Source organism: Cinclus cinclus, chromosome Z (assembly GCF_963662255.1).
Source record: "Cinclus cinclus chromosome Z, bCinCin1.1, whole genome shotgun sequence".
Classification (NCBI taxonomy): domain Eukaryota; kingdom Metazoa; phylum Chordata; class Aves; order Passeriformes; family Cinclidae; genus Cinclus; species Cinclus cinclus.
In genome coordinates this window covers 32214988-32242605 of record NC_085084.1, presented here as the reverse complement: position 1 = coordinate 32242605, position 27618 = coordinate 32214988, and the positions used below count along the sequence as shown (strand labels likewise).

Below are 27618 nucleotides of genomic sequence, written 5' to 3'. Positions count from 1 at the left end.
GGAGCTGTTTTCTATGTGTGTTGTTCCTGTAGTTTTAGGATTGCCAGGAGTTGGATCATTTCTGTGTCTGTGTGCATCGAGTTTGTTGGGTATTTAATAAATATTGGACTAAAATGCTGCTGTTTTCATGGTGGGTTTTTATGTTCACTTTTTTTTTTCCTTTCTTCCTTTCTCTTTTTTTTTTTTTTTTTTTTGGTTCCGGCATGCCTGTTTGCTGTTGTCTTCACACTGCAGTGTGGTTATTCGTCTTCCTCTCGGTTGGCGTAAATGCCGGCTTCCCAGCGCAATGCCAGAGCACTCTTCCTGCGGTTCACCCTGGTTGCCTCCAGGACCTGGTCAGGAGAGAAAAGGAAAGCACAGGATGTCACTCAGCTGGCCCTACCCTGTCCCACACTGTGCATGCAGGCAGGCAGAGACCAGCCAGGTGGGCAGGGACCAGCCAGGCCAGCCTTCCCCACAGGGCTCTAGTGTCACACCTACGCAGAAAAGGAAAACATGCCACGAAGCATTCACTGATGTGGAAGTGGGGGAATGGCACACGGGAGCAAAGCCACACCACAGGAGGATAGAAGTGGTAGGAGTTGTCTGGCCGCATACAGCTCTCTGCTGACCTCTACCAGCCCTGCTGCAATTGCCCTGTCCCAGGGTCTTGGCCCCTCTCCCCAGGGGCCAAATCTACCTTAGTTTCAAATTAAAACTGCACACCCTCAGAACCTGGAGCCAGCAACCACCCTGCAGCTTTGTCCAAAGGCTGCTCTGGAGCTGCACATGGAGCCTAGGAAGCAGAGAGCTGCCTATTCCAGCACATTATGCTCATGCAAAGGGACCTGATACATTCCTATGTATTTCGTATGCACACATCATACACACTGGTGTGTGCACACACTGTGTACCTGTTTGTACATATGCACACACATAAACAACTAAAAATGTAAGGAACAGTTTTAACACGTGTTTTGAGAAAGTCAAAAAGAAAACCAGACAACACCAAAAGGCATTATTGTGACGTGTCTGAAGCACTCCTCATCAAATAATTCATGGTTGTGGGTGTTTCCCATACAGCAGAGTGAGATATAAAGGGGTCAGGAGCCTTCTTACAGAAGCACATGATGATGTTATCTTCTGAACAGCAGTGAATAACAGCTCCATGATGAAACTACAGAGCTGGAAATGTCAGTTGCCCTCAGTATGTTTTAACTATCCCTCCCAAAGAAGCAAACTTTTGAAGCTTTTGACGTCAGTTGAGAAAAAAATCCCACAACAAATACATGACTCTTCACTGAAGCAATGCTGGCCATTCCTCATCCCCAATGCTTCCTGCAAGCTGCTCTGCACACTCACTGACTGCAGAAGAGTAGATGACCTTTTGAGATAGGATGATTGTATTTTCTTCTTCTGTGAAGAAAGTCACATGCAGTGAGGACTTAAGCCTTGACTAGAATAAAAGTAAGTAATTTAAGACTAAAGAAATTCTTCTTCTAGCCTGTGACAAGCTGTGATTAGAAGAGTACACAGGTACTAGGCTCCTGTACAGGCAGTATCAGAAAATCAGCTCTGACAGCTGAAATTACAGGCCACCATAACTTTGCTTATGGGAATGAGAATGCACTACTGCATTTATGCCAATTATAACTTCTAGACCTTCATTCAGGAGCAGAAGATAGGATGGAGTTTTGCCAGCATTAGAATTTTTTTCCCCACTAGTTTCTTTTGACTATGACTGTGAACAAGCCAAAGAACTGAAGACAAAATATGGCCAACAGAGACGAATTTTAACAAAAGCTCCATCTCATTCTCAGCACTTTAACAAAAGCTCCATCTCATTCTCAGCACTGAATATGGCTTCAAAGTTAGTCCAGGTCCACTAGAGGGATTTTGTTTACCAATTTTTCCCAGAGTCATGCTTCCTCTTTCTGCAGAACAGCTAGCTACCAGAAGGAGGGCTGAGGGGAGAGGAGAGGAGAGGAGAGGAGAGGAGAGGAGAGGAGAGGAGAGGAGAGGAGAGGAGAGGAGAGGAGAGGAGAGGAGAGGAGAGGAGAGGAGAGGAGAGGAGAGGAGAGGAGAGGAGAGGAGAGGAGAGGAGAGGAGAGGAGAGGAGAGGAGAGGAGAGGAGAGGAGAGGAGAGGAGAGGAGAGGAGAGGAGAATAGGAGAAAAAAGAAAAGAAAAAAATCAGTAGAAAAGAATTGGTCTGAAAAATCAGCCTGTAAGCTCTGTACTGGAGTTAGTCCCACTACAGAATGCCTGAACCAAAAAAAGACACCTCAAACTGAACAATGGAGAAACAAAACTGGGAGTGAGTATAAGTGCATCATTCAGCATAAATTTCAAACTAAAACTGCCACTATATTTTTTCATAAGGTCTGTGGAATTTAGCCTGCAAAAATATGTTAGCTGAAAATAAAATGGATTTTACATAGTTTAGAACAGTTTGAAACCATCAGCTTCTTTGCTGGAGATCACAGTATTGTGAGGGTCTCTAGTGATGGATTGCAACAGATGGACACTTAAACTTTGAAGATTCCTGCTTTAGATCAGTCAGCTTGTATTTGTCTTAAAAGATGGCATTGGGGTTTCTTCCATTTATCCCTGGTCTGCCCACCCACCCCAAAGTTTGTCTGCTTCCTCAAATGCTGCTGGCTCTCCAAGCAAAACTGTATCCATATTCATGTCAGAGGTACCATGAGGGCATTGAATGTGGACTTGGACCTTGCAGGAAAGCAAGTCTGGCTCAGTATTAGCACTACATGATACAGCATATAAACTAAAGATCCTTTTGAATAGCTATTCCAGAGTTATTCTCTAATCTACTGTAAAGAGTGTTTGACCTAAAACAACCCTTGTTTTCACAAGGCTGTGACAGTTTTAGACCCGCTAGGGGAAAGAGTGGTTTAATTATAGCATGGAACTGGAATGACTGAGTGGGGAATTGGGACCCCTCAATGGAGCATTGAATTCATAACCCAGGAAGCTGCTTGCCTAAAAATAGCCAACTATCTCCATTTTAAAACATTTTTGGCTGGTATCAGGGCTGACTCTAGACCCAGAATGAGTGCAGCACACCCAGGCTCTCCAGAGCAAGTAAAAAATGCTATCTCAATGCTTCAGAAGCACCCTCCTTGATGATGCCCTGCATCAGCTGAGTGGGTACAGGCATGGCCAGGCTTGGGGCTTAGGGTGTCCTAAGGCAGCCATGACTGTCCTAAGAGCCATAAATGCATGCAGCAGGAAGATCATGAAGTAGACACTTTACTTAAGCTTCTTCAGCCTGTGAATTATGTCCTAAAGAAAAGGCCACATCACTGAAAAAAGCAATGTTGCATAAAATGCCTTATTTGGCAGAGGTGATTTGAATACCAGCTGTAGTAGAAGGGGAAGAGCGAGGAGAGCAGAAGTCAGTGCGAGGGAAAGACAAAAGATATGTAGGGCTGTAAGAACTGCTCTTCACCTCTCTGCAGAAAATTTCTTTCTGGATCTTGTGGTTGCAGCTTGAGGTTTTGCTAAGAATTGCAGAGGGTTATTTCCTTGAAGACTTCATTTATTTTTTGAGGATTTTTGGGGAAAAATATTTTGAAACAGCTGCCATTGTTAGGTGTATGAGTAATTTTCTGTCCATCCTAGAGACGGAGACTAATGTATACTGAGTTTTCCTCCATCAGATTTAACAGATCCAAGACACAGCTTACAGCTTTAATAATTGCTTTCTTAGAAAGCTATATATATATATATGTATGTTTATCTATATGCTTTAGCCCAAACAATATTTATTACAACCACTGAAGTAGTGGTGTTTTTTGAGTAGTCAGAAAACTGACTGCTATATAGTGCAAGACAATTTTTGTTGAACAGTAGTAGCAAAACTGATGTGGAAGCGAAAGTTTTTCTGAGGTTTAATATTTAACTGATTCCTCCCATCTGAATATGGAAGAACTAAAAGAAAAAAAAAGAAAACAGAAAGTGCAAAGGTCTACATGTCTAAAATCTGTGAGTGCTATGTGGTAAAGTTGCTGCAGAAAATATGTTAATGGAGCATAGTATGCACAAAGAGATGGAAGCACCAATGCAGAAAACAGGCTGCCTGTTCCTGCAGATGTAAGCACTCCTGCTCAGGAATAATAAATTAAATGCTTTAAATAAAACTGGAACTACTGAAAGAACATCTATTTCTCCAGTATGAAAGTATTTTCCTTACTGTACCTGCCCTAATGCTGTTTACTGAATACCCAGATTGCTAGTAAACACAGTGAGAAGCTGGGAATCTGAGATTAAAATGTGTTTACTTGAAACAGGACAGTGGCAGTATTAAATTGCTTCTTCTCAGTATTAAAACATGAACTGTGTGCCCCATGCCATCAAATCTAATATGTTCATCCACTGTTTTGTAACACAAAAATTTTCCACAGTAGCCCTTAATGTTGCATAAATGTCACCTTACTGCAGTTATCTGCTCCAGCATGATTGGTATTAAGGAAATTCAAGCTAATGTCCTGTACATTTGAATATATGTATAGCTGTAAGGCCAAAAGCACAAGGTTATGAGGATAAAAACATCTTGTATAGGGGCATGCACACAGGTCTCTTTAAACATCAGTGGCATGTGCTTTTAGTACAGGCTGCTGGAATTTGGGGTGATGAAACACATCACCCTAATGAAGCAGGATGCAGTTGCTGTGATAGCTGAACCCCAGCAGTTACTGTGCCTTGCTGGGGGGCTGTTTTCTGCTTTCCAGAGTGGAGCTGTCAGCACGACTGCGTGGAAGCTCCTGCTCCCAAGCCAGTGCAAGCACAGCTGGGACAGCTACAGTGCTGCCAACAATGATTGAAAGTGAGCCAGTTGCCAGCATCAGAGTGCATTTTGGAAGACTCTGGTGAATAGGAGACACAGGTCAGCTGTGGAGTTAGTAGAGAGTAGGGGCATGCCTTGAGTCTTGCTCTTCCTTCTGAAACAACCTGACTGGTTTCAGCAGAAGATTTCCAGTGAGAATCACATGGTTTCTTCAATCTGAGGTTGGATCCTGGGGGATGCCCAGAGAATATATTTTCACCTGCAAGAGGAATTGCTGTGTCCTACAGTCTTTTTTATTTCTAGCCCCCTTCCCATTCATACACATTCTTTTCCAGCTCCTTACTCTTTGTATCATTACCATTACACACACTGGACAACAAAACTTCCCAGCAGAAGACCGTGGCCTGGGCCTGTAAAAAATACACCTGAGCTTCTGCCTCTCACGCAACATCTAACACTCTGATCACTACTTACTGTTCACAAACATTGACTTAGAATATTGTGCAGATATTATGGAGGAGAAAAGACACAACCTGTATTTAAAATCAGGCCTCTGAAAGCACACTGCTCCTGTATTGATTTAACTATCTATAAATACACAAAGATCAATCGCTGGTTTGTATCAGTGTGATAAAACTCTAAATTATTTAATGAATGGGAAATAGCATAGACTTGTCTTTGCTTTACTCTTCAGGTCAGAAAATGTTCATGTACTTGTGTTGATGTAGCTGATGTGCTATATATATAATGGAATAGCTATATTATGGAATAGGGTAAAAATGGAAGATTCAGGTTTATAAAAAAGTACTGACGTTGGGCAAATGAGTATCAGTCATTACCACAATCTGCAGGGAAAATTACAGGCATTTGAAATATACACATTACTGAGCACATCATTCTTAACAAACATTGTGAAAGTGCAGTTAGTATCAACTACCTGCTCTTAAAATTACTGTTTTTGGCAAAGTCCAGCTTTGTGGGGACTGTGCCAATTACTACATTGCTAAAATACCAGATGTCACTGTAAGCGCCCTTTATTTGGCAGATTTGGGTTTATTTCACCCTGAGACAAACACTGATGCTAAGCTGTGTGACTGTGATCAGCCATCACATCACAACCAACAGGAACAAGGAAAGGTTCACAAAATGAAGCAGGCTAAGGCCATGCAGTAGGATCTGACTCTTCCATGGATGAGACAAAGGAAAGCCACAGAAGTTTCATGCAGCGTCTGAAGATGCTTGGATCCCAGGTTTAGCTTTGCCAGCTAAATCGTAAGAGGGTTTTAAGGGGAAGTTCTCATTTCTCACTTCAGGAATTCTTCAGTCCCAGGCAACAGCTCCCATACCTTTAATTACAACCCCTCCCATGGCATAGAAATTGTAACTAGAATCCAACGGTTAGAAGACCAGCCGTACAAATATTTGCTGATGAGAAATAAAAGGGAATATCATACACACAGGTTTTTTTATATGGAATGGCACTGGCACACACTAGGAAAATGCCAACTGCAATAACATGCACTTGGAATCACCATGCAAGAAGAAGCAAAAATAAACAAGCACTTGAAAAGTACCTCAGAAGTAACCTTGCTAGACAGTAATTTACAGGTGTACTGGTAGAAAGGGAAAAGACCAGCATTAGTACATTGAACAAGCATGTTATAATTAGGAAACAAGAACAAATTACAGAAATTCCAAGAACTGGCACATTCCACAGTGTAAGACTTCAAGCAACTTAGTGTCATAAAAAATAAAAAGGAAAGATTAGCCAGTTTGGTGTTATATTAATGACGTTGCTTGGCCAGTCTCAGTCTTGTTTACCATCAGTGCTTGACCCGTTTCCTTGCTGCTGCTTCTCCTCTTTCACTTATCTGTTGAAACCTGTACTGCAACACATCCTCTGGAAGAAACTGCCCCCTTTCCTGAGCAGCACAGTTCTTCCAAGATGCACTTGATTTGCCCTCTCTTTCTCAAAGGCTTAACTCACAAGCCTTGACCAGAGAGGCCACGCGGTAGCCACTGAAGCCACACATGAAACAGAAGGTGGAGATGCCAGAAGGAGAGACTAAAAAGGGTAAATGTCCTACTGAAACCACACTCCTGTCTTTTGCTCTGTCTTATGCAGGGGCAAAAGTGGATGCCTACACACCAGTACTGCTGGTGTGCTCAGCATGAGAGGGAGTTCCCATGGACATGAAACCTTTCCACCTTTCAGGAGATCATGGCTGCTGTGCCAGGCACCCTGACTGCTCCCAGGACTTGAGGAAGTCTCTGGTTCTCCTCATTCACAAAGAGCAATGCTGAGCCACAAGCTCTCAGGACATAATACTACAAGTAGCAGCTGCCTGTCTGGTTGTCAGTTATGTTCCTTCTCCCACTGTATTTAATCTATTCTTAAAAATAGTGCAGTGACTTGCTATTTTGTTTCTTTAGTTATAGAAATCCTTTTTCCTGACAACACTGTTCAAATGCTCTCTGCTGACAAATTAAAGCTATTTGTTTTTTTTAAACAATAGTTGCTTAGCCTGGACTGGAAAATATTCATTCAAACTGACAGTGGTACAAGTGCAGCACTTCAAATCAAAATAATCTTTCCCTTGTCAATGGCAGAGCTGTTTACCAAAGGAGAGCGGAAAAAGCCAGGGAAAAGAAACAAAACACTCCTGCTGATCTCAGGAAGTTCTCTCTGTGCTCTCCAGGACACAGACCTCTAATAGGATTTTGGGTGGGCAGCAGCAAAAAAATCTTGTTTATCTTTATGCAGTGGGCTTACAGAAGAGGAGAATGACAACAAACCTCAACACTGTGGGACTTTGGTGTGCGCTAGGACTTTGCAAATTCACTGAAGCCTAGAAAATTCATGCCAGAAAAGGATCTGTCCCACAGGCTGTCTGAGTGCCACCAATGCTCTGGCATATTTGGGAAGTCAGGGCATCTTTGGATAGTCAGTGCCTGGGCAGCTTTAGCAGCAGTGGAGAGCTGAGATGTCACCCAAGCACACCTCTGTGGTCAGACACTGTCCAGACCACTGACCAGCACTCCGGTCAGGACATCGCTTCAGACTGTAGCAGACACCAGGCAACTGTGCCCAGTCTGCTTTCCAGGGAGCACGTGTGCAGCTCCTGCAAGTACCTGAGAAACTGTGCTCAAGTAAATGAGCAGGATCTATGATTTCACCCTCAAGCCACCACTTCATGGGCTGGGCAGGTTAATCTTCACAGGGTTAGAGGAAGAGCACAGGGTGCATACAAGCTGAGTGCCACCCCATTAGCAGAGCAGCTGCCCTGAAGTTTCCAGCCACCAGGCTGACCATCTCAGTGTGGGACTCCAGAGCTGGTTTGCACAATAGGCATTTTACACCCAGCTTTCTTTATTGCTCCTCTCAGCTTCTGCAGAGGTCATGAGAGTTGCCCTGCAATCCTCTGAACACCTTCAGGGAGAGGTGCTCTGGGGAGATGCCAGGAAACAGCACTGACCAGAGCAGGTAGGGCCACCCCATTACACTGGGTGCTTTAGGGAGGGAGAGCAAACCAGTGAGAAGCTCCTTCCTAAGATGTGGCCCCAAGATGCCACTGCCAGAATGAGACATGCTCCTGTGCACAAGATGGCTTTCTATCTGCTGTAGAAGTCTGATGACAATGGAACCTTGTTTTTCAGTGGCCTCAGTAGAATAAGGGACCAGAAAGTTTCTGGCGTGCACTGGAAATGAATCTATCTGCATTTTTAGTTAGCAAAAAAAAGTGCATCAGGACCCCTCCATAGTTCATTCCTTCTGTTTTTTACTACTTTTTGTTACTGTGAAATATTCACAAGTAGTGATTAAAAGCTTCCAGACTAGTGCAGTATTCGTGTTACAACCCTTCACTTAACCTACACCCCCGAATGAGAATGTGCTTTTGATGAACATTACTAGAAAGCAGTTTGCTGGAGCGTCCTTGGCAACAGGGTCATATTTTTCAGGTATCTTTAGGAAATGTCTGGATGACTTTTGCTGCTTCAGCAAACATTGTGGTCATATAAGGAATTTGACACTGAACTTGTATCCATCTTCTGTGCTCATTGCACAGTAGTAATAACTTTGCATAAGAAACAGGTCATGCTTTCTCAGGAAAAAGAGATTTTCCTGAACTTTGATACTTCCAGTTACAAAATCCACAGTTCTTCTTATTAGTATCTCTAATAACGAACACCTTACAGATAAACTCTACTACTGCTTGTGTGAAAGAAAGACAAGAAATCCAGCAACAACATGCTGGCTGATGAAGGATTCAAGTTAACTTCTGAGACACTCCCTGCCTAGCTCCAGAAGGGGTGGTTTCTGGGGAAATTACCAATTTACAGTGAAGACTGAGCACACTTGGATTGGACTTTGAGGGGGAGGAGGGGGGTCTACAATGACAAATGTGAATACATGCTTGATCCACAAATTTCAAAGTGTCACTGAAATAACCCACTGGAGGGTCTTGGTGATGTGTGAATTAACAGAATCTGCCAATTACAGGGCAGCTACCCACTGTTAGTTAACATAATTAACTAAAAAGAAATGTAATATAAGTTGCCCTTAATATTTGCAGTGACACATTCTTCCTCTTCATTGGCCTGCATCCTTCCATTTTGAACACCTGCCCCTTACAATGTGTTAAAATCCTTACTCACTTGCAAGGTGATCTTAGCAGATTCTGGTAAAACAACCTTTTTCAGCGTCTGTTGGTTCCTGCACATCATGTTCTCGACCACAGAGCAAATGGAGGAGAACTGCGCTTACCTCACTGTCGTCCATCCTTTCTCGTCTCTTGGTTTTGTGTGTTTCATAATCCTCCATGAGGGTCTGCATCAGGTTCTTGGGTCGCTGGGCTCCTGCAGACTCCTCGGGAGGAGGGTCCAACTGTGAGGCAGGGCCTTCTGTGGTGGGGGATGCCGGAGGCTTGATTTTCTCTATCTTCCCTGCAATGACATGGAAAAAGAATGACCCTTTCTAAGCTGAGGACTCACAAATTGTTTAGCAAAGATGACAGCTGGAGAAGCGTTTTCAGCAGGTTTTGAATGAAGACACAGTTTGGAGTGAAGTCTATGAAACAATCTGGTAAATCAGGATGGTCATTTTTTTAAAAAGCTCTCTCCCTCTTCCTGTAACCCACTACACCAAAAACACTACAAAATCTTTTTACAAAACCACCGTTTACAAAAGTACCTGCTTGAAATACCCTTGTTTCCTCCTACAGGATACATTTCTGTGATTTGGAAATGTTTGTGAGAGTCTGGAAAACCGCAAGATTATTATTTTCTCACTCAGCCAATGCAACACACAGGGATAATGCACGAGACATCCAAAGAAGGCATCTTGTTAAACAGAGCTGCTTTCTCTTTTTCCAGTGTTTTTTTTCTGCTTTGTGAGCAAGAAAGGCTTTGGGTCAATCCCCAGTGCTACTCTTCCCTGCAGCAGTTTCCTGCAGGTTGCACAGAGTGCTCCTGTGGCAGAGCAGGATCAGATAGGGTCTTTGAATTTCCTCCTGGTTGAAGGAAAGCCAGAGAAAACTCATTTTTCTCTCTGGCTGAGCCCATTGCACCTCATGGAAGGTCACTGTTTTGAGCACGGTGATCCCAAAGGCAGGTAAAAGGCACACCAGAACAAGAGACTACTGCTGTAAGCTGCAGCAAAGCTCACAGGTGGACAACTCATGCTTCTTTGGGAAGGACAGCCTGCCTTTCTCATCACCAAGCACTGACTTGGGGTGAGCCACTCACCATGTCCTGTTGGGAAGAATGAGGATGACAGTGGCAGGTCATGGGAATGACATGTGGGGGTTCTCAGCTGTAACAGCAGAAAGAAATTCTGAACCAAAATCACATTTCCTTTTCTGTGAGACCATTGTCAAGTCTTTGAAATAAGACACTTCAATGAATGTAAAAAAATACCCTAAAAAAAGAAAAATACCCACTGCAAACCCCTTAAAAATAAGTGAAATAATCAGAAGGATCATGCTGATATTCAGGAAACATGTTGCTGAAACAAATGAAAACCCTAGCTGGTCCTTCAAAAAACATCGTGACAGTTGCAGCCACTAGAGAGCAGCCTTGAAATCTCCTGAAAGAATCAACAGGATTTATTCTAAAAGGAAGAAGCAAGACAACACTGCAGTGGTATTTTTACAAGAATTCCCTTTGCCAGGCTTTTAAAATTTTTGATCAGTGTTGAAAAACCTGGCATGGCTAGTTTCTCATTACAGGCTTAATTTAAGCTGGGCAGTGAAGTGATGAGGCTGGGGGTCCATCCTCTTTATATCATCCTACCAGAGAGTGGAGGGGGAGTTTCTATGGGCCCAGGTTCTTCTCTGGATTGCATCAGGACTTGCTCCTCAGATAAGCAGGAGTTATGCTGCCAAAGCAGAGGCCAGCAGTAGGTCCTGATCTGCCCAGCTGCACCCACGTGTGACAGCTTACACTGCTCAACAGGAGAGACTTGAAACTACTGTCACCCTGACAATTAGGCCCAGTGGGTAAAAAAGTGTGGTGAACATTAAAGGCCAGATTAAGGGGCAGGTATCTTGCTGTATTACTTCATCCTTATGCTAGTAATTATGCTAGGATGGATGGATGGATGTAACGGGGGAAAAACGAAGCTTCTCAGATGTCTCCCCAACTTATACCTTCTCCAGGGATACAGACACACCACAGGATGCTCAAATCTATGGACAAGTCTAGTGGCTGACAAGAGAGCCTTCCACTTGCCTTTGCCTGGAAAACAATGCAAACTGTAGGTTTTGGGGATTTCCATTTAAAAATGAGGTATCTTTGAGCAGGACTGCTCACCCTGGATGGAAGGCCCATCAATTTTCATAATCATAGAATCTAAAAAACATTAATGTTGGAAAAGACCTTCAAAATCATTGACTCCAAGCTACATATGACTGTTTATATGAAGGCTATAGCATCCCAAATCGACATATACACATTTAATTTTTACTTAGAGATGCCGTTGAACAATTTTTAAGACAGCTGCATAGCAAAGAAAAATCTTCAAAATAGGATATATCAGCAAAACAGATTGTTTTAGGAAACCACTATGTGCTGGAGTCAAGGGATTGCTGAAGTAAATAATAATAAAAAAAAAATCCCTCCAGTAATACAGAGCCTCACTACCACACCAGGTGAAACCTGGGCTTCTGTGCTCTTCTTGAGCACCAGGTGGAGCAATGAAAATACGCAAAATCACAAACAAGCAATCAGTGAATAGAGAACCTCTCAAAGATTCTCTCACTTCACAGACATCCTACACTCGGGAGAGAGTAAGAAAAGCAAATGGCAAATGAGCTGGGTTAATATGTTCTCAAGGCACTCCTGGAAGTATTCTGGGGATCTCTGATGAGCACTCCAGAGGAATCCCCGCAGAAAATTTTAATTTTCTTTTTTTTATACCAGTGCCTATAAAGGGGTAAGGAAACAGCATCTTCCATAAACATTATTGCTCTAGCCTTTCTCAAAATTCTGATTTTAAAAGGGAGCTTGTGCATATGTATTATATCTGATCCTGATTCTGTACGTGTACACAAGGCATTAAAAATTTTGCAGTGACCACAAAAATGACCCCAAAGTTTCTGCTTCTCTTCCTACCACACAAACAGTATCCTCAGCCTATGGCTCAACCTGAGAATCTTCCTAAACATAGGTCACAGATGCTGTACCACCTGTACCTGTTTGAGGACACCACTGTCTTGCTGTGCAGTTGCTCACACCATGCCAAGTGCAGCAGGAGCTGCAGCAAAACAACACAAGGCACGTTCAGGTTTAAATAGGGCTCCACAAATACTTTTGGATCCATGGCCACTATCCATACAGCATTACACTGGCACTTTTTTGGTCTTTCTTGCGTTTCCTCATGCAGGAAAATCCAACTTTTTTGGGAAAAATTCACATAGACTCTTCATCTTCACCTTTCCAGGAGTGGCCTGGAGAAGGTCTCCAGTGTACACATTCCACTGAAATTACTCAGTGTCCCAAATCAGTGATGTGAGATGAGTTAAAAGGTTGCTTCAAAGCATCAACAAATAATTTTAAAGGATAATTGTTAGCGGTACAGAAGTTTATTACTAAGAGACCTTTAGGATTGTGTTGGGTGATTGGCAGACAAACTGTTACCATCAGTTTCATGAAAGTTCCATGTCAGGGTGAGTAAAGCCAGCCTATTTACTATCCAAAGTTATTAGCAATTACTGCACACATACACCTACATGAATTTAATGTGTTAATCTGCCCTATTTAAATTAAATTACATGAAGTTCACTACTGTGGTTTGTCTTTATGTTACCTATGTACATATCCACCTGGTTCAAAGCAGTGAAGGGGAACAGCACTAATAAAACTCAGGGAACACCAGGAAACCTAGTAAAGCTACTCCGCCCAGACCACTACCAAAAAACAGCCTGACTGTTAAGCCATTGCTACTTAAGTTTATTATTACATTTATTATTATATAATGATACTATATGATGCTGCTTATTATTGTTATTATTATTATTGTTGTTGTTGTTGTTGTTGTTGTGGCCTTCTCAAAAGAGTATGCACTTCCACACTTAATGATTAGAAACAGATTTTTCAAACCCCTTAGTCCCTTTCTGCTGAGGTAATCTGATGTAAGTGCCAATTCTGTCTTTGGAAAAGGCAACTTGCTGGCAGAAATACCTCTATTTCTTCCTTATTAATATTATCATCAGTAGTAGAATTACTATTAATTTTCTTTGTGAAACTAGATGTACATACTACAGTACCAGACATATTCCACAGCATATTCCTTACTGGGCCTGCCAGAAGCAGGTTTTCTTTTCTGCTCTGTATGTCATCACCTCTGCTTTGTCTATCCTAGCAGCCCAATGTTTGTGCCTCTGCTCAATTACAATTTGCCCTTTTTTTCCACAAATATTGAAAAAAATCCTGCAACTTATTAAAAGGGAAGTCGCTGCAATCAAGGGATTGCATGGTGTTCCTCCACCCTATTCCTAAGGATGCCTGCAGGCAATAACAGCAATACAGCTGGCTAAAGAAACAGCAAGGAAGAGAGGTTTACACATCTTCCAATGCTAAGGGTGCTGAGCTGACATCCTAGAGGTCAGAGCTATGATGAGAAAATCTGCTGTTCAAAAAGCACCAAAAGTAGAAGAAGAACTTTGACAATGTTCTTTGTGGGCTTTTTGATCAATGATATTCTTAAACACTGCCACATATTCATCTTTTCCTAGAAATTATTTCTTTGCCTTGTCACTGGCTGCAAATTGCAGTAGCTTGAGTCATTGGCTAAGAGATCCCAATTCTCTTTCTTGAACATATGGCAGTTGGACATTTAAAGGAAACTGTCTGGAATGATTCATTATAAACAGAAGTTTATAATTTTCTCTAGAATGTAATTTATGACAAACATTTTTTACAGGCACAAAGTAAATGCCTTGTTGTGTAGAGAAAGCAGAAGTATGCTTTCTCTTTTCCCAGAAGCTGTGTTAAAACAAGCATTAGTGTCAGCAGCCCATCCAACATCACTTCTGAGTAAAATATAATCATTATCTGCCCCATTTTGAGCACTTTCAGCTACAGATGATGTTGTTTCTGAACAGTCATGAGCACACCTTTATGAAACAAGTCCTCCTATGACGTCTCTGGTGCCCTGTATTTCACATCTTGTCAGACATTTCTCAGAACACCTCAGATTAGAGAGGATCCTTATGAAAAATTATGTACTAGAGGAGTTATAACAGCAACATTTCAAAGAAAAGACTGATATTTACTACATTTAAAAAGAAAATACATGTTAAGATCATCCTTTTTGCAGAAGAAACAAAACTAAATATTCACTATTTGTGTGCTCCATAAAATTCCAAGTTCACAGTCATATAGAGTAATGGGCTAAATCTACATCTTATTCAAGTTTACCATGACCTTCAAAAGAAAATGACTACCACTGGCTTGTATTTACACCAGTAGAAATAAAAACAGCATGTAAGTATTCTTGGTAAAAAGAATGCTTTTTCACAATGATCACTGTTAATAAACCTTATAGGCACTTGCAAAGCATATGCAGGTATATGCTTAATAAAAATCACTATAGAGAAATAAGCCTAGTCTGTGTTTCTGGGCTTTTTTAGTATGTCTTTTTTCCTGTATTATATTTAAAATACAATCAGTGCTTGACATTTTTCTTGAGAAGAGGAAGGAGGAGAGAGATATGCTGTAACTGCTGTGAATGTCAGCAAAAAACCCCAGAAACTGATCAGTCAGGAGAACTTGCACTGAATCTGTTGAACATTTTATTTGTGATGCCTGTTTAATTCAGTAGTGAATAACACCAGCTAATATACATGACAACTCATAGCTGTGGATATCCTTTTATAAGACAAAGCTCATTAAGACCAAGACCTCAAAACAGAAAGCAAAATGCACAGAAAAATAAATCTGATTCATACCCCAAAATCTGCACATCTCCACTACTTTCGCACTTCCTTAATGATGTTCAAGAGAACAGGAAGCCTCCTAGGGAAGGCCTTGGATGTTTGTCTTTCAAATAGCCACACAGCTGTAAAAACGGCTGCTGTGCTTCCTTGAGATGATCCTGAATTTCAGTGGGTGGTCTGAGCAGCACAGGGAAGGACATGTCACGCTAGAATGTGGCATGAATACAGAAATGGGTCTGGCAAGAATGATCAGCATCTCTATTTGTGAAAAAACAGAACCTTCCACAGGTGCGGTCACAGCCAGAGAATTAAGCTGTCCCATGCTGTCTCCAGGCAGATGAAATCATCTGCTCTCCCACCCCCTGCAATACAATGTTTTCATTTAAAAAAGACATAAATTAAACCATACCTGACCCTTCAGTCACATTTCACTTCTGCTCTTTGACACTTTGAGCTCTTACCTGGTGCAGTTTTGTAAGACACAGTTCTGGTGGGCATGGGTGGTGCACTCTTTGTGACAGGGCTTGGTGCCATTTGCAGACCCTGCCGCTGCCTCTTCAGCTCCTCTTCTCGTTCCTGGGCAGCTCTGATCTCTTCTTCTATCATTGACAAAGTCCGCTGTTTCCTCGACCGTAACTTGAAAGGGCCCACGGTCACTTCAGGCTCCTGTGTGGCCAGGATGGAGGCGGTGCTCCGAAGCTCTGCAGCCTCAGAATACTTGCTGAAATAGCTGACTTCATGCCTGTTTTCCTCCACAAGGAATGGCTGGCTGGCTGAATACATGGGTGACTGCTGCAAACTCTTCCCTTCCCTGAGTCCTGAGTCTTCCTCTTTTGAAGTCTTTGGTAAGGTGTCCCTTTTTTCTTGAACTGGTGAAGACACCTGGGGTGGTTCAAACATTGGGTTCTGGTACTTCTTGGAGGCTGGAGCTGGCCCAGTGCTGGCTGACTGCTCTTTGGCTGATACTTCTTTCTCTGCTGGGATTTCTTCTTCCTTGGGGTTTCCTTTATCCACCTGCTCAGCTATGGCTTGTTGGATGGCGTTTTGAACGAGCAGGCCAGCGTGGTACTCCAGCTGGTCATCCATCAGCATGGAGTCTGCCAAGGCAGAAGAGGGTGAATCACAGCCTGGGTCACTGAAAGACTTGGAGATGCCTTCAGCCCTGCACTCTGCCGGAGTTTCGGCCTGCGGGGTCTGCGGCAGAGAGAAATCTGCTAGAGAACTTTCCTGCAGGGCGCTCATGGTCTCATTGGAGGCACCACTGTCACTTATGTTATCCATGCTGAAGTCATTGGAAAGGGTCTCCAAGACAGTGGTATCCTGAGACCTGACAGACAAGTCATCCAAACCGGAGTCAAGCTCCTCTGGAGGTGAAGAGGCGCTGCCTAACTTTGGGAAGTGATCTAGAATTCCCTGTCCATCATCCTTCACCATTGTGAAGACCGCCCTTGCACTCATGAATTCTCCATCTTCTGCCCACAGTTTTGAGGCTGGTCCAGCTCTGGGGCTATCACTGCAAGGTAACTCTCTTGTTGTGTCAGCTGTGGTACTCTGAGTGCTTTTGTCATCTTCTGAGCTACAGGAGACTTTCTGTGCTTTGACAACTGTGGCATTGTTACCATCAAGCTGTCCAGTCTGCCCGCACACTGAAACGGGTCTCGTCACAGATGACATCGGCCTATCCACATATGGAGAATTGAGGCTTTTGTAGAAGGGCTTGATGGAGAACATTTTGGGTGTTCCTGACCGCCTTGGTGGGGCCTGACACTGAGACGGACCTGAATGCTCCATCAGCTGGAACTGCTTCCTGGCAGCCGAGAAGTCAATTTGCTCTGTCACAATATCTTCTTTCTTGATATTGACTGGCTCTGGGGATACAGAGGAACAGCTGACCTGTTTGGGGGAAGCTGGTGCTGCACCTGGCTGCTGCTGCTGCTGCCTCTCCTTGCGCTCCTTGTACTTCTTGTGAGACTCCAGGTGTTCTTCATCCAGTTGATCCTCCAGGGGCTTCTCCTGAGGAGGGTTCCACCATTTGGCAGCAATGTTGGGGTTTTTCTTGACAGCCTGGCTTTTAATGAGCTCCCTTCTTTCTTTTTCAAGTTCCATCATTTCTTCCGATGGTCTCACTTTGCGGACTCTGTATTTTTCCTTCTCTTCCTCATCTTCAAAGAGCTTTGAGGGCTTTTTGTCTTCGTGGAATGCTCGCAGTTCAAACTTTGCCTCTTTCTTAAGGGTTGTAAGAGTTGTTTCTCCATCCTTAGAGGATCTTCTAGAACTGTTTGAAGAAGTGGGACTTCCAGGCACCTTCAGACTCTCCCTGGTGTCTTCTTTCAGTCCACCCAAGGAATGGCCATTAGATTTCAGGTTCTCATTTATTATGCTAGCTTCACATGGCTCAGCTTCCAAGGATGCCCGCTTGTCTGTCAGATTTTCTTCCCTTTCACTTGATACTGACTCTGTGATGACATTAGCAGATGCTCCTGAACTATCCATAAGGGAGACTGCACTTGGTTCAGGGGAGGATGTCCCATTAAATGTACTGTCTGCAGCAGTATCGCAGCAATTTGCCTCCAGCACTTCATCTAGGTATCTGATCTCTTTAGCAACTTCACTGTCCAGAGATTCATGCCTGTCCCTAAGTCCATTTCGACTGGAAGCAGGGGAAAAGAAGTGGGTTGGATTGTCTATGGGATGTGGTGAAGCCACTGTGGTGATGCTTTTATGTTCAGAAACTGGAACTTCAATTTCCATTTTCTCTTCCTTTGTAGCAAGCACAGTAGCTGGCTCCAAGAAATTGGCACAGTTTTGATCTCTGTTTTTTCTTAACCTGATGTCATCCTCAGGGAGTCTGGAAGATTTCTAAAATCAAAGAGAGCAAAATTATGAAGTCATAAAAAATGAACATGTAATTTTTTTGCAGAGCAAACACCATCTAGAAAACAAATCCTGGCACTTCCTTAAGTTGAGATTAAAGCATTCCCTCAGAGCATGGGAAAGCAAGGTAAGCCATTAACACAAAAAATAGGAAGCTACCATACCATATGCTGGAAAAGGCACTAAAACAACAAAAAACTTTCATTTAAGAATCTCCCACTTGCTTACCATCCTCACTTTGTCATTAAATGTCACAGACATTTCATGCCTGTGTCTTGGTCTGTGACTAGGAATAAGCCTTGAATTTTTAAGTTTACAGTAACTTGGTAGTTTAGATACCTCAAAGATTTGCACATGCAGTACTCTAAAAATGCTTTCCACACCTAAAGGAAATCTTATAATGCTTCCACTGATGAAAAGTATTACTGTCTGTGCTTTGCAGAAACAGGTGCTAATGTGCTGAAAGAGCTGGTGATTCACACCAATTTAGGAAAAAACAATAGGGAATGTTCAATTCTCAGTGGCTCAGTCCTGGTCATCAAACATGGAGTAGAATTACATGGTGCTGAAAGACATGGGGTCTTTCTCCATCCCACATGGAAACCCACACACAACTGCACTTGGGAGACAGGAAGCATCTGCAACTCTCGTAGCATGAAGAACACCACAAAGAGTGTGACAGAGACCACAGTCATAGTATCCTCCCTCCCACTTCTTTGATCTGTACATCCAGCAGATGTACTGGATTCATGTTTCTCCCTGATGTGTTGCCTCTGGTCACAAGGGGGTTATTGAAATAAATACAATTTACACTCACAGGTAGGCAGATTTTACTGGTCAGGCAGCCTAATGAACTTCCTGAGAGTAAAGTCCGAAGGAACTACTGATTTAGTTGGTAACACGTCAATTAACTTCTCAATAATTGTCCCGCTAAAAGTCAAAAATAATCCAAAACACCAAAAACATACAGGACATTTTGAACATGGTTCTTCAAAAAGCTAACTTCTTAAATCATGAAAACCAAAAGTGATACATTATTCCCTTTGACTCACCTTTTAAAACAGAAAGGTGGTGTCTGAGGTCTCTGTCTTGCTTTCCATGTGTTTCTATGTGTGAGGCACTGACTTTGAAAGCAAATGGCACTGATCTAACTCCATGAACTCAGTGGCTACCAATAAGGCCACCATTGTCTTGACAGTCACCCTGCCATGAGCTCACTTTTCCACCACGCTATTAGTACACACTACAGCAGAAGATGATCAACAAGGAGCACAATGGCACTTAGCAGTCACCTGAACAATCACACTGTCGCTGGATTTATACTGGCAGTCAAATGCATTTGACACACCTTAAGGAATTACAGCCATTCCCCCAGAAGAGCTCTTTCTAAAAATCACTCCGAAGAACTTTCTAATTATGTAGTTGTACACATGCAGAAGAAAACACTGGCTTCAACCATTAGATATTTTCTTCCTAATTGTGCTTAAATGTTGGAAAACAATCTTTAAAACCAAACAATCTGCTTTCATTTACTTACTTTACTTGACAAATTTCACTGGTTTTACTTGCTTCACTTCTTCTTTTTCTGTTGAACTGAGAAATATCCCAGCTGAAGTTTATAGCAGTTCTTTTCTTAAAGCGTATTGTATTTATCATCATTTAAATAACTAAATGTGGCCAGTTTCCTCTTTAGTCCCGTTAATGATCTATTCAAGAAATCAGATGCTCTCTGAACAAATACAGAGTAAGTATAAAAAGAGCTTACTTTTTCAAGTAGGCACAGATGTAAAGAAAGAATAGATAAAGGCTTCTTCTAAGCTGAAAGGGGCAAGAATTGCTCTTGATTTGCTGGCAGGGCTCCACATACACAACAGGTACTCAGATGACAGGATTTAAGACTGCAATACCTTTTTGATATTTGGATTTACATCTTCCCCGCTTGACTTGCTGGTGCAAAAAGGAGTATGGTGGCACCCAGAGCAGTCTGCAAAGTGCAGGACTGACAGTTGCCCCCTCTCACACTAACCATGGGTATGCAATTAAGCTCCCACTAATATTTGCTTCTAATCTGACAGATCAAAGCCACTAGTGACATTTGGTAGCGAACTACATCCTCTGTAGCTACAAAAATGTATCTTGAATGGACAGAAGATCAGTTAATGAAGATGTACTCTCCTGCCACTGAAACACATCTCCCTGCAGAGCCAAACCAGAGCCAAAGGGTCCCTCGTTCCTGTATTTCTTGTAGTTGCACACCACAGAACTGGAAATATACCTGATTGTCCCAGCGACTGCCTTCACTTAAAGCACATCTATTTCCACCACTGTTGTAATGTGTGAACCACTCCCATTCACATCCTATTTGGGTATTCAAGTTCGGCAAGAGAACCACAGGTGCAGTTTTTTTGCCTAAATCTCTTAGCAAGTAAGAGCCCATCCTCTCCCCTTAGCTGCAATCTATAACTCACAATTCAGGCACATGCATGTAACAGTCTAATCAGGGGTGTACAGCGTGTAATTCTGGAAGTCCATGTGTCTATGCAATTAGTGTGGGACATGTAATTATGTAGCAAAACAGACAATTATGCAGTAAAACCTATGAGGAAACACTGCTTCTTATTAGAGAAGCCTTTCTGTGCTAGGGGTTAGTAAATGAGCATGAGGGACTCCCAGCATAGCAGAGAAGCCAGTGAGGATTTCTAGGACAGGAAAAAAGCATGTTTAAAAGAATCACCCATTTTTTTCCTCAAAACATTTTGGCAGAGTCTGGGGACAACTTTGTGAGGTCATGGCAATGAAGATTATGCTCCAGACACTCATGTGAGGAGCAGAAATCAATCTACTGATGGTTTACTTGAAGAGAACTGAGATAGCTAAGGACAGAAGTAGATGGCAAAAGAAAACTTCTCGAGACAGTCTAGGCCACAGCACCTGCCCAGGATAACTGCGTGAGTGTGAGAAAATGGCACACGTTGGGATGAGCCACCAGGGGTGGGAGGAGATTTGGAGGAGGGGGGCAGTGGGATACCACAGCCCCCATGCCTCAGCTGTTTGGTGGAAGGAGGCAAGCTTTCCAAGGGGCTGCTTTTGCTCCTCCTTGATAAGTCTGTAGCAGCAGCTTTGTATTTGCTGCTGCCTACAGGGAGAAAGCTTTCCAAAGCCTGCACCATAACAAAGACCTGTGAATGGGAAAAGGCTGCATTTAAACCTAATTGTAGTCAGCCATACGGCATTCACAGATATGCCCTTTAACTACTCAGACCCAGATTTTCCAGAAGTTGGTGTTACATTTACACAATCTCTGAATGTGCCTTCATTGCTGTCAAAGTCAAGATGCAACAGGGCAATTAGTGTCACTTCCACAATGTTGCTGCACTTCAGTAAACTACAGTTATTAGCAGTTTAGAAAATTATTAGCATATTTTCTCTTTGGCTGAATTCTTCATCGACAAAAGTGTAAGTGTTTGAGCAATCAGCTCCTTTAGAAGGAATAAAATGTGGGTGTGCTACTAGCAAGACCCAACAAATGTGCTACCAGTGCCTTCCTTTGTTTGATGCAACAAAAAATGCCTATGGAAACAAGTGGGAGGCAATCCTTCTGAGTCAGATCAACATTCTTCTGAAGCATCAGTGGCAGTGGTGGGTAGAGAGAGGAAAGGACTAAACAACTAAGAAGTTTCACGGTTGAAGAAAATCTGAAAGTTTTCTCATTGTGGGCTTCTACAATCACTCCAGACAGGTTTCAAGACAGCTTTTGATGCTGTTGGTCTCCCAACTTTGTTAGTGTTGTCAACCTTCCATTTCTTTGGCCTTCATATTCTTTTGGAGATAGCCTGTGTTTCATTTGCTCCTCCCCCCTGCTTCAGCACTGAACCAATGTTTTGTTCAACCCTTCCACTCTTTTCTTCAATCAAACTAATGAGCCCACCTTACATCAAACATTTTTAGTAGTAAAACCTCATTTGCAGATGATTTACTGGTTAATCCATACCACCTCACTGATGTCAGTCATCTTCTCCCTTTTCACTTACTGTCTTGGCCTGCCTCTCTGACTGTCTTATTTGCAATTAAGAAGGAAGCAAATGATGGATTTGTTAGGAGATTGACTTTGGCAAACCTTCAAGAGAGCAGCTGTTTTCATTCACGTCACTCTTTTGAAGAATACAGTCACCACCTGCATAACAGATGGAGCCAATCTCAAACACTGCAAAGATATAAAAGTCAACTGAACCTCTGTGGTTCCAGACAGACAAAATTCCTAGCCAGTGGAGGTACTGCTCCATGCTTGCTAATGACAGCAAGCCTTTGCAGAACTCAGTTTCTTTAGAAGGATGGTAGGACATGAAGTGTTGCAGCTCTTAATGAACCAGGAAAAGATGACAGCATCCATCCCTCACAGCTCAGGTTCCCTACCCCACAACAGGTGCTCAGACAGGTGGCAGCAGCCCAGCCCATCCCAACCGGGAATGACAGCCCAAACCACTGTCAGCCCAAACCTCCTGTCTCACAGTGGCTCCTGCACTGCCTCCCTCCCTCCCTTAGCAGGGCCTCATGGGGCAGCTGCTGTCCCATCCACTTCCAAAACTGTGGTGAACCCCCCTGGACACTGGAGGAAGAAGAATGTGCCAGTGGAAGCCTTTGCACGAAGCAAGGCTCTTTCTTCAAGTCTGAAGAAATGAGCCAAACATTTGTGTTTTGGAAACTTCCTATTTAGATGAGTCAAGAGAAAGCAGCAGCAGGAAAAAAAAGTTCAAAGAAATCCTAGAAATGTGTGTGGCAAGGGGCAAAAATGATGACGTGGAACTCAAGGAAAAAATGGGTTTCTACTCACCTTACCTACAGAAACTATGCATTTTGTTTAAAAAACCCAAATCAAAACACAAAAAGACCCCAAATCCAAAGCCAAAATATTGTCTTCTTGCTCCCATGCAAAAAGGTCTCCCTTTTTCATACAGTATTTTATACTGACATCTAAAGGTTTTAAAACTATGAGGGGAGGTGTTGTCAAAAAAATTTGTAAGTTTGCCCTTAATTAAATAAAATTCAAGTTTCAGGGGGGAAAAAAATCCTCAAATCCTGTTGCCAAATTTTTAGCTTAAGACATGTCAGGCACATGCTGACACTAACTTGAATAGCTCCCTTCACAGTCCTACTTTCACACAAAAAGGAAAACCTGGTCTATTCCTCTCACAGTGCATTACACAGCGTCTTCAATGCAAAGACTGAAACAGTATCTGGTTGTTAAAATGTGTTAGTGTTGAGTGTCACAATGACATTCTCTGCAAGCAGCTTTCTACGCTCTCCTGTTACTCTTCTGAGGTAGCCAGACAGTACAATATTTTCTTTGTGAAATGCTGGTTTCTCTCCTAAACACTTCAGAAATCACAAGAGTACGTTCAAATGCAACAAAAATCAATGCAATTTCATACTACCTCTCCCTAAGAAGCAGTGAGGGGCTCTTTAGCAACCGACAGTAATAAGAGATGTGGGGTATACAGTGCCAAAAGAAAGTGCTTATTCAAAGAGCTTGCTGTGTGACATTTTTACATGGTTTTCCTATTTCTTTTTCATGTTTTAGCAAAAACGTTGTGATTGCATTCATTCAGAAAGCACGTGAAAGTCTTTGCAATATTCTGTTCATTCCATCTGAGCTACAGGCTTCAGCTTCCCCATGTGATACATTATAAAGCTCTTTTATCAAATCAAACTCCAATCTCCTTTTGCTGCTGTAATAAATCAAAAAGGGATAAAAAGGACACAAGAATTATGACTACTTTAATGATAAACATATATTGTGTGACAGGATATTTTAATGATGAGGACACACTTGATACTGTATTTTTCCACATGTGCCTCTGCAGCTTCAGTATTTTTTGTGCCCTCAATAACAAATGGGTGAATTTTTTTCCTGGGTAAGTCAGGATCCAAATTTGTAATAAACATTACTATTTCCTACTAATTACAGGGTACATAAATTGAAGAAATATTCTACTGATACGAAACCAGCTGATCTTGTACACCAGTTATTTTCTCTTGCTTCCTAAAAACACAGATCTAGTCCCTCCATGAAAAATATGCAACTCTAATAACTACATTTCATCTAATACTACAGCAACAAGAAAATCAAGTATATTCTTTCTTTAATGCTTGTGCAGCTGTTGCAAAAAAGCAACAATAAAACATTGAGTTCTTTTACAAAATATTTTACTTCCTGCAAAGAACTGTAACTGCATAAAGTACCTATATGGACAAAGTGATTTATACAGAAATGAATATTTAGGAACAAAATGCTTCTAACTGCTGAGTGAAAAGAAGTACCACCTCTGATAATGAAAAAACAATGCAGAGTTTATTAGAGCATGACGGTTACAAACTGGTAGTATGGAAAGCAACATATATTCAGGTGGTGTAGATGCAGATATTACTCTGTGTGGGGCTGGCTAGCTTTGCTATGAAAGCTCTGTTCAGTTTTACATAATCAAGATGCAAATCAGAAATTAAAGGAACCTGTGTTTAAATTCTCAGTAAGAAAGTGCAGCGCTGTTTGGTACTGTCACACCCCATTTTCAATCAGATGCACATAGGGAGAACCAGGAGCTTGAAGAACCCAAGAGATCAGTAAATTCATGATGATTTCAGGTATCAGAGCCTGCAGTCAAAAGGCCATTCTCCTGTTCTCTGCACTGCTGGCTTCTTGTAATGTAGGTCAGCCTGGAAGTGCAACTGAATTAGAGCAGTAAATGTGTGCAAAAGAACATATTTCAACCAGAAAAATGTGGTTTTATCATCACTCTCATCAGTTCAAATCCTACTTCCGATGCTCCTTTCACTTGCAAAATTACTTCCACCTCAAGTAAAAATGCACCAGTAAGTACTATTATTTCTCATGCTGCTTCACTCAGTTCCCTAGGACAGAAAGGACAGCACAGTTTATGTGCAGGCATGGGAAACAAACCAATGCTATGGAGGGACAGCACTGGACTCAAGGCCAATACAAACCATGTTACTGTGTTAATGAAGCACACCAGCACAGATGGTTAGTACTTTTTAACTCTGTTACACATTTTTCCTAAGGCTTATTTTTCCATGGATTGTCTCTAAAATCAGCTTTTGCTGAAAGAAGATTGAATTCCAACAGCCAGGATACTTGATTTAAAGAGGTTGTGGTGCTAAGTCACTTAAATTGGTAAATATGATCTTGTGAGGCAACTCCAACGCTGCCTAAAGAAGCACAATGGTCTGGCAGGGAAATAAAAAATGTCCCATCCAACTAAAACATAAGGAACATGGCACAGTTAGAAAACTGTCCACACCTGGCAGTCAATTCAATGCATGATAAAATCCTTAAGTAATAGAAGGAGAATTTCTTCTTCACATCTGAAGGTCACAGATGAGGTGCTGTACCACTGCACTTCTGGAGTCCATTTGGGTAGGCTCCCCACTCAGTTGGTGCTGGTGGAACTGAGCTAAGGGCTTGGCTGTTTAGTAGCACTCTCTCACACTTAGACTCTGGTTTGACGTCAAATGAAACAGGAGAAATCCCAGCTGAACAAGGAAAGAGAAATGTTCAGCTTAACAGAGAGCCTAATACCAATACTGAGCTGAGCAGAACACGACTTCTGAAGGTATGCATGAAAAATCAGTTTCACAAAACGCTGCAGTTGAAATCTGCCCTGCACATGTCGAGGATGGAACAATTGCACTGATAAAGCATGATCTAATCCCCGCGGGGAGGGGAAAGGACGCTAACCTAAGCCTTGCTCTTAATACTCTCTAACCCATCTAGATAATGTCAGCACAAGGAAAGAGTGACCTTTACGGTTGCTTGCATGAAAAAGAATACAGACAAGGGGAAAATTCCTTAGTCTTTTCATTGGGTGCACAGGGTTCCTGTTCCATCTAAAGAATGAATCTACAACTCTCCTATGTAAATGAGAGATCTTGAGAAAAATACTGGCATGTTAATCATCTTGGTGAATAAAAAAGGGACCTCCTGAGGAAGGAATTTAGGTTAGGCAGGAGCAGGAGGAAGGCAGTAAATGGAGACAAAAGGCCATGCAGTTCACTTGCTCTCTGAAAAGATATTATGGTTGCTAGGAAAACCTGTTTAATAGATGTGAGGAACAGAGACAAACCTACCTTAAACAAACAAATAGGCTTTTTGAGATGTACTAGTATTAAAATCTTCTGAGGATACACTCTTTCAGCAGCTGCTACAATTTGGTAAATATTTCATAAATGGCAGCCTAACCTGCATTTTCTGAAAAAAGATACATGATGTCTATGCTGGAGTTCTTTGACCACTTACTTTCAAGGGCAGTAGAGTAGGAATTGAATGCTTTATCTGAAACAACTGCCTACAAATCCTTGCTAATAAAGACTAATATTTTTCACTTTCTATTCTCTGTTTCACAAATGTTAACTCTTGGAGGTCATACTGCTCTTAACTATTTCTCAAAGCCTAATTAATACTTCCTACATTTCTGAAAGGCATGGCTATTCAATATCTACTGGAGCTTGACAGGACTACTGCCACAGAGGCTATGCTGGGCTAAAGGAACAAATGATGCTCAGAAATGTAAGGCCAAACATTGTTTCTCTGTCAGCTGAAGAAAGTTGAGAATTATTCTTGACATTTTGTCTTTATCAGTCAGACTTGTTACAGCTGCTCTCATCCATTAGATTAAGCCCCATCACAGCAAAATCTCCTTAAATGAAGGTATGCCTACGTAACTGCGCTTGGTGCAGTGTGTCTCACCCAGTGGTAGCCTGCCCTGTCAGGAGCACAAAGAACAGGGCAATGTTTTTTCACTGCAAGCACTGAGTCTTGGGAAGGTTACAGCCTACTTAAGCACTCAACAGATTGCTTTCTTCCCAGTTTTTCAAAGCTAGAGACCTCTAAAAGTCTCTATTGAGAGAGAGCATGTAGTGGCTTAAAAAGGTCCTTATTTAGAATTAGCTCTTCACAAAACGTATTTTAGGCTACTACCTCCAGACTCAGGCAAAAATCCATGACTGGAACATTACAAAAAGAAAATTGAAAGGACAAGAAATAAGGGATATCTAGCCTAGTACTGGCTCAAAAATCACATTACTTAAGTGAAGAGGGTGAAATATGATGGTGGTCCAAGGACATGATGGAAGTCTCTGCCATTAGCTGTGTTACACACACACAAGTAGGAAGAGAAGCCACTTGCAACAAGAGTGGCACATCACAAGCCCATCACTTCCCCTGCCTGAGTCACACCCTCCCCTGTGTCACCATGCCCAGCATCCATCAGGGAACTACCACACAAAAACGCTTTCACTCCCAGTCCCTTTTTCCAGAAATAGAACATGGAGAAAACAGTATTTAGAAATTTTAGCTGAAGATTTTATATAAGAGCCAAAAGCTTTGTAACCCTAGTGGAGTGCAATTTGAAGGGTTCTCCCTCTACGGGCATACATGTAATTTAATCTTCTGGACAGTGCAAGTAAAAAAATCCCTCTTCAAAAATACACATCAACAAAACAAAATTCGCTAT

At 42.1% G+C, this 27618-nt stretch overlaps 1 protein-coding gene across 2 annotated transcripts in view; it reads right to left on the bottom strand.

Moving 5' to 3' along the window:
• The window catches only part of PALM2AKAP2 (PALM2 and AKAP2 fusion), a 137625-nt gene continuing 110007 nt past the window's right edge, over nt 1–27618 (bottom strand). The window contains exons 3-6 of one of the 2 annotated variants that reach the window (XM_062512667.1): nt 15682–18079; nt 9550–9728; nt 6359–6397; nt 1–332 (exon numbers count right to left, since the gene is read on the bottom strand). In XM_062512667.1, the coding sequence (XP_062368651.1) occupies nt 240–332; nt 6359–6397; nt 9550–9728; nt 15682–18079 (2709 nt within the window). In that variant the 3' untranslated portion in view covers nt 1–239. The remainder of the gene's footprint in view (nt 333–6358; nt 6398–9549; nt 9729–15681; nt 18080–27618) is intronic. The other variant, XM_062512668.1, reaches the window with a different exon arrangement.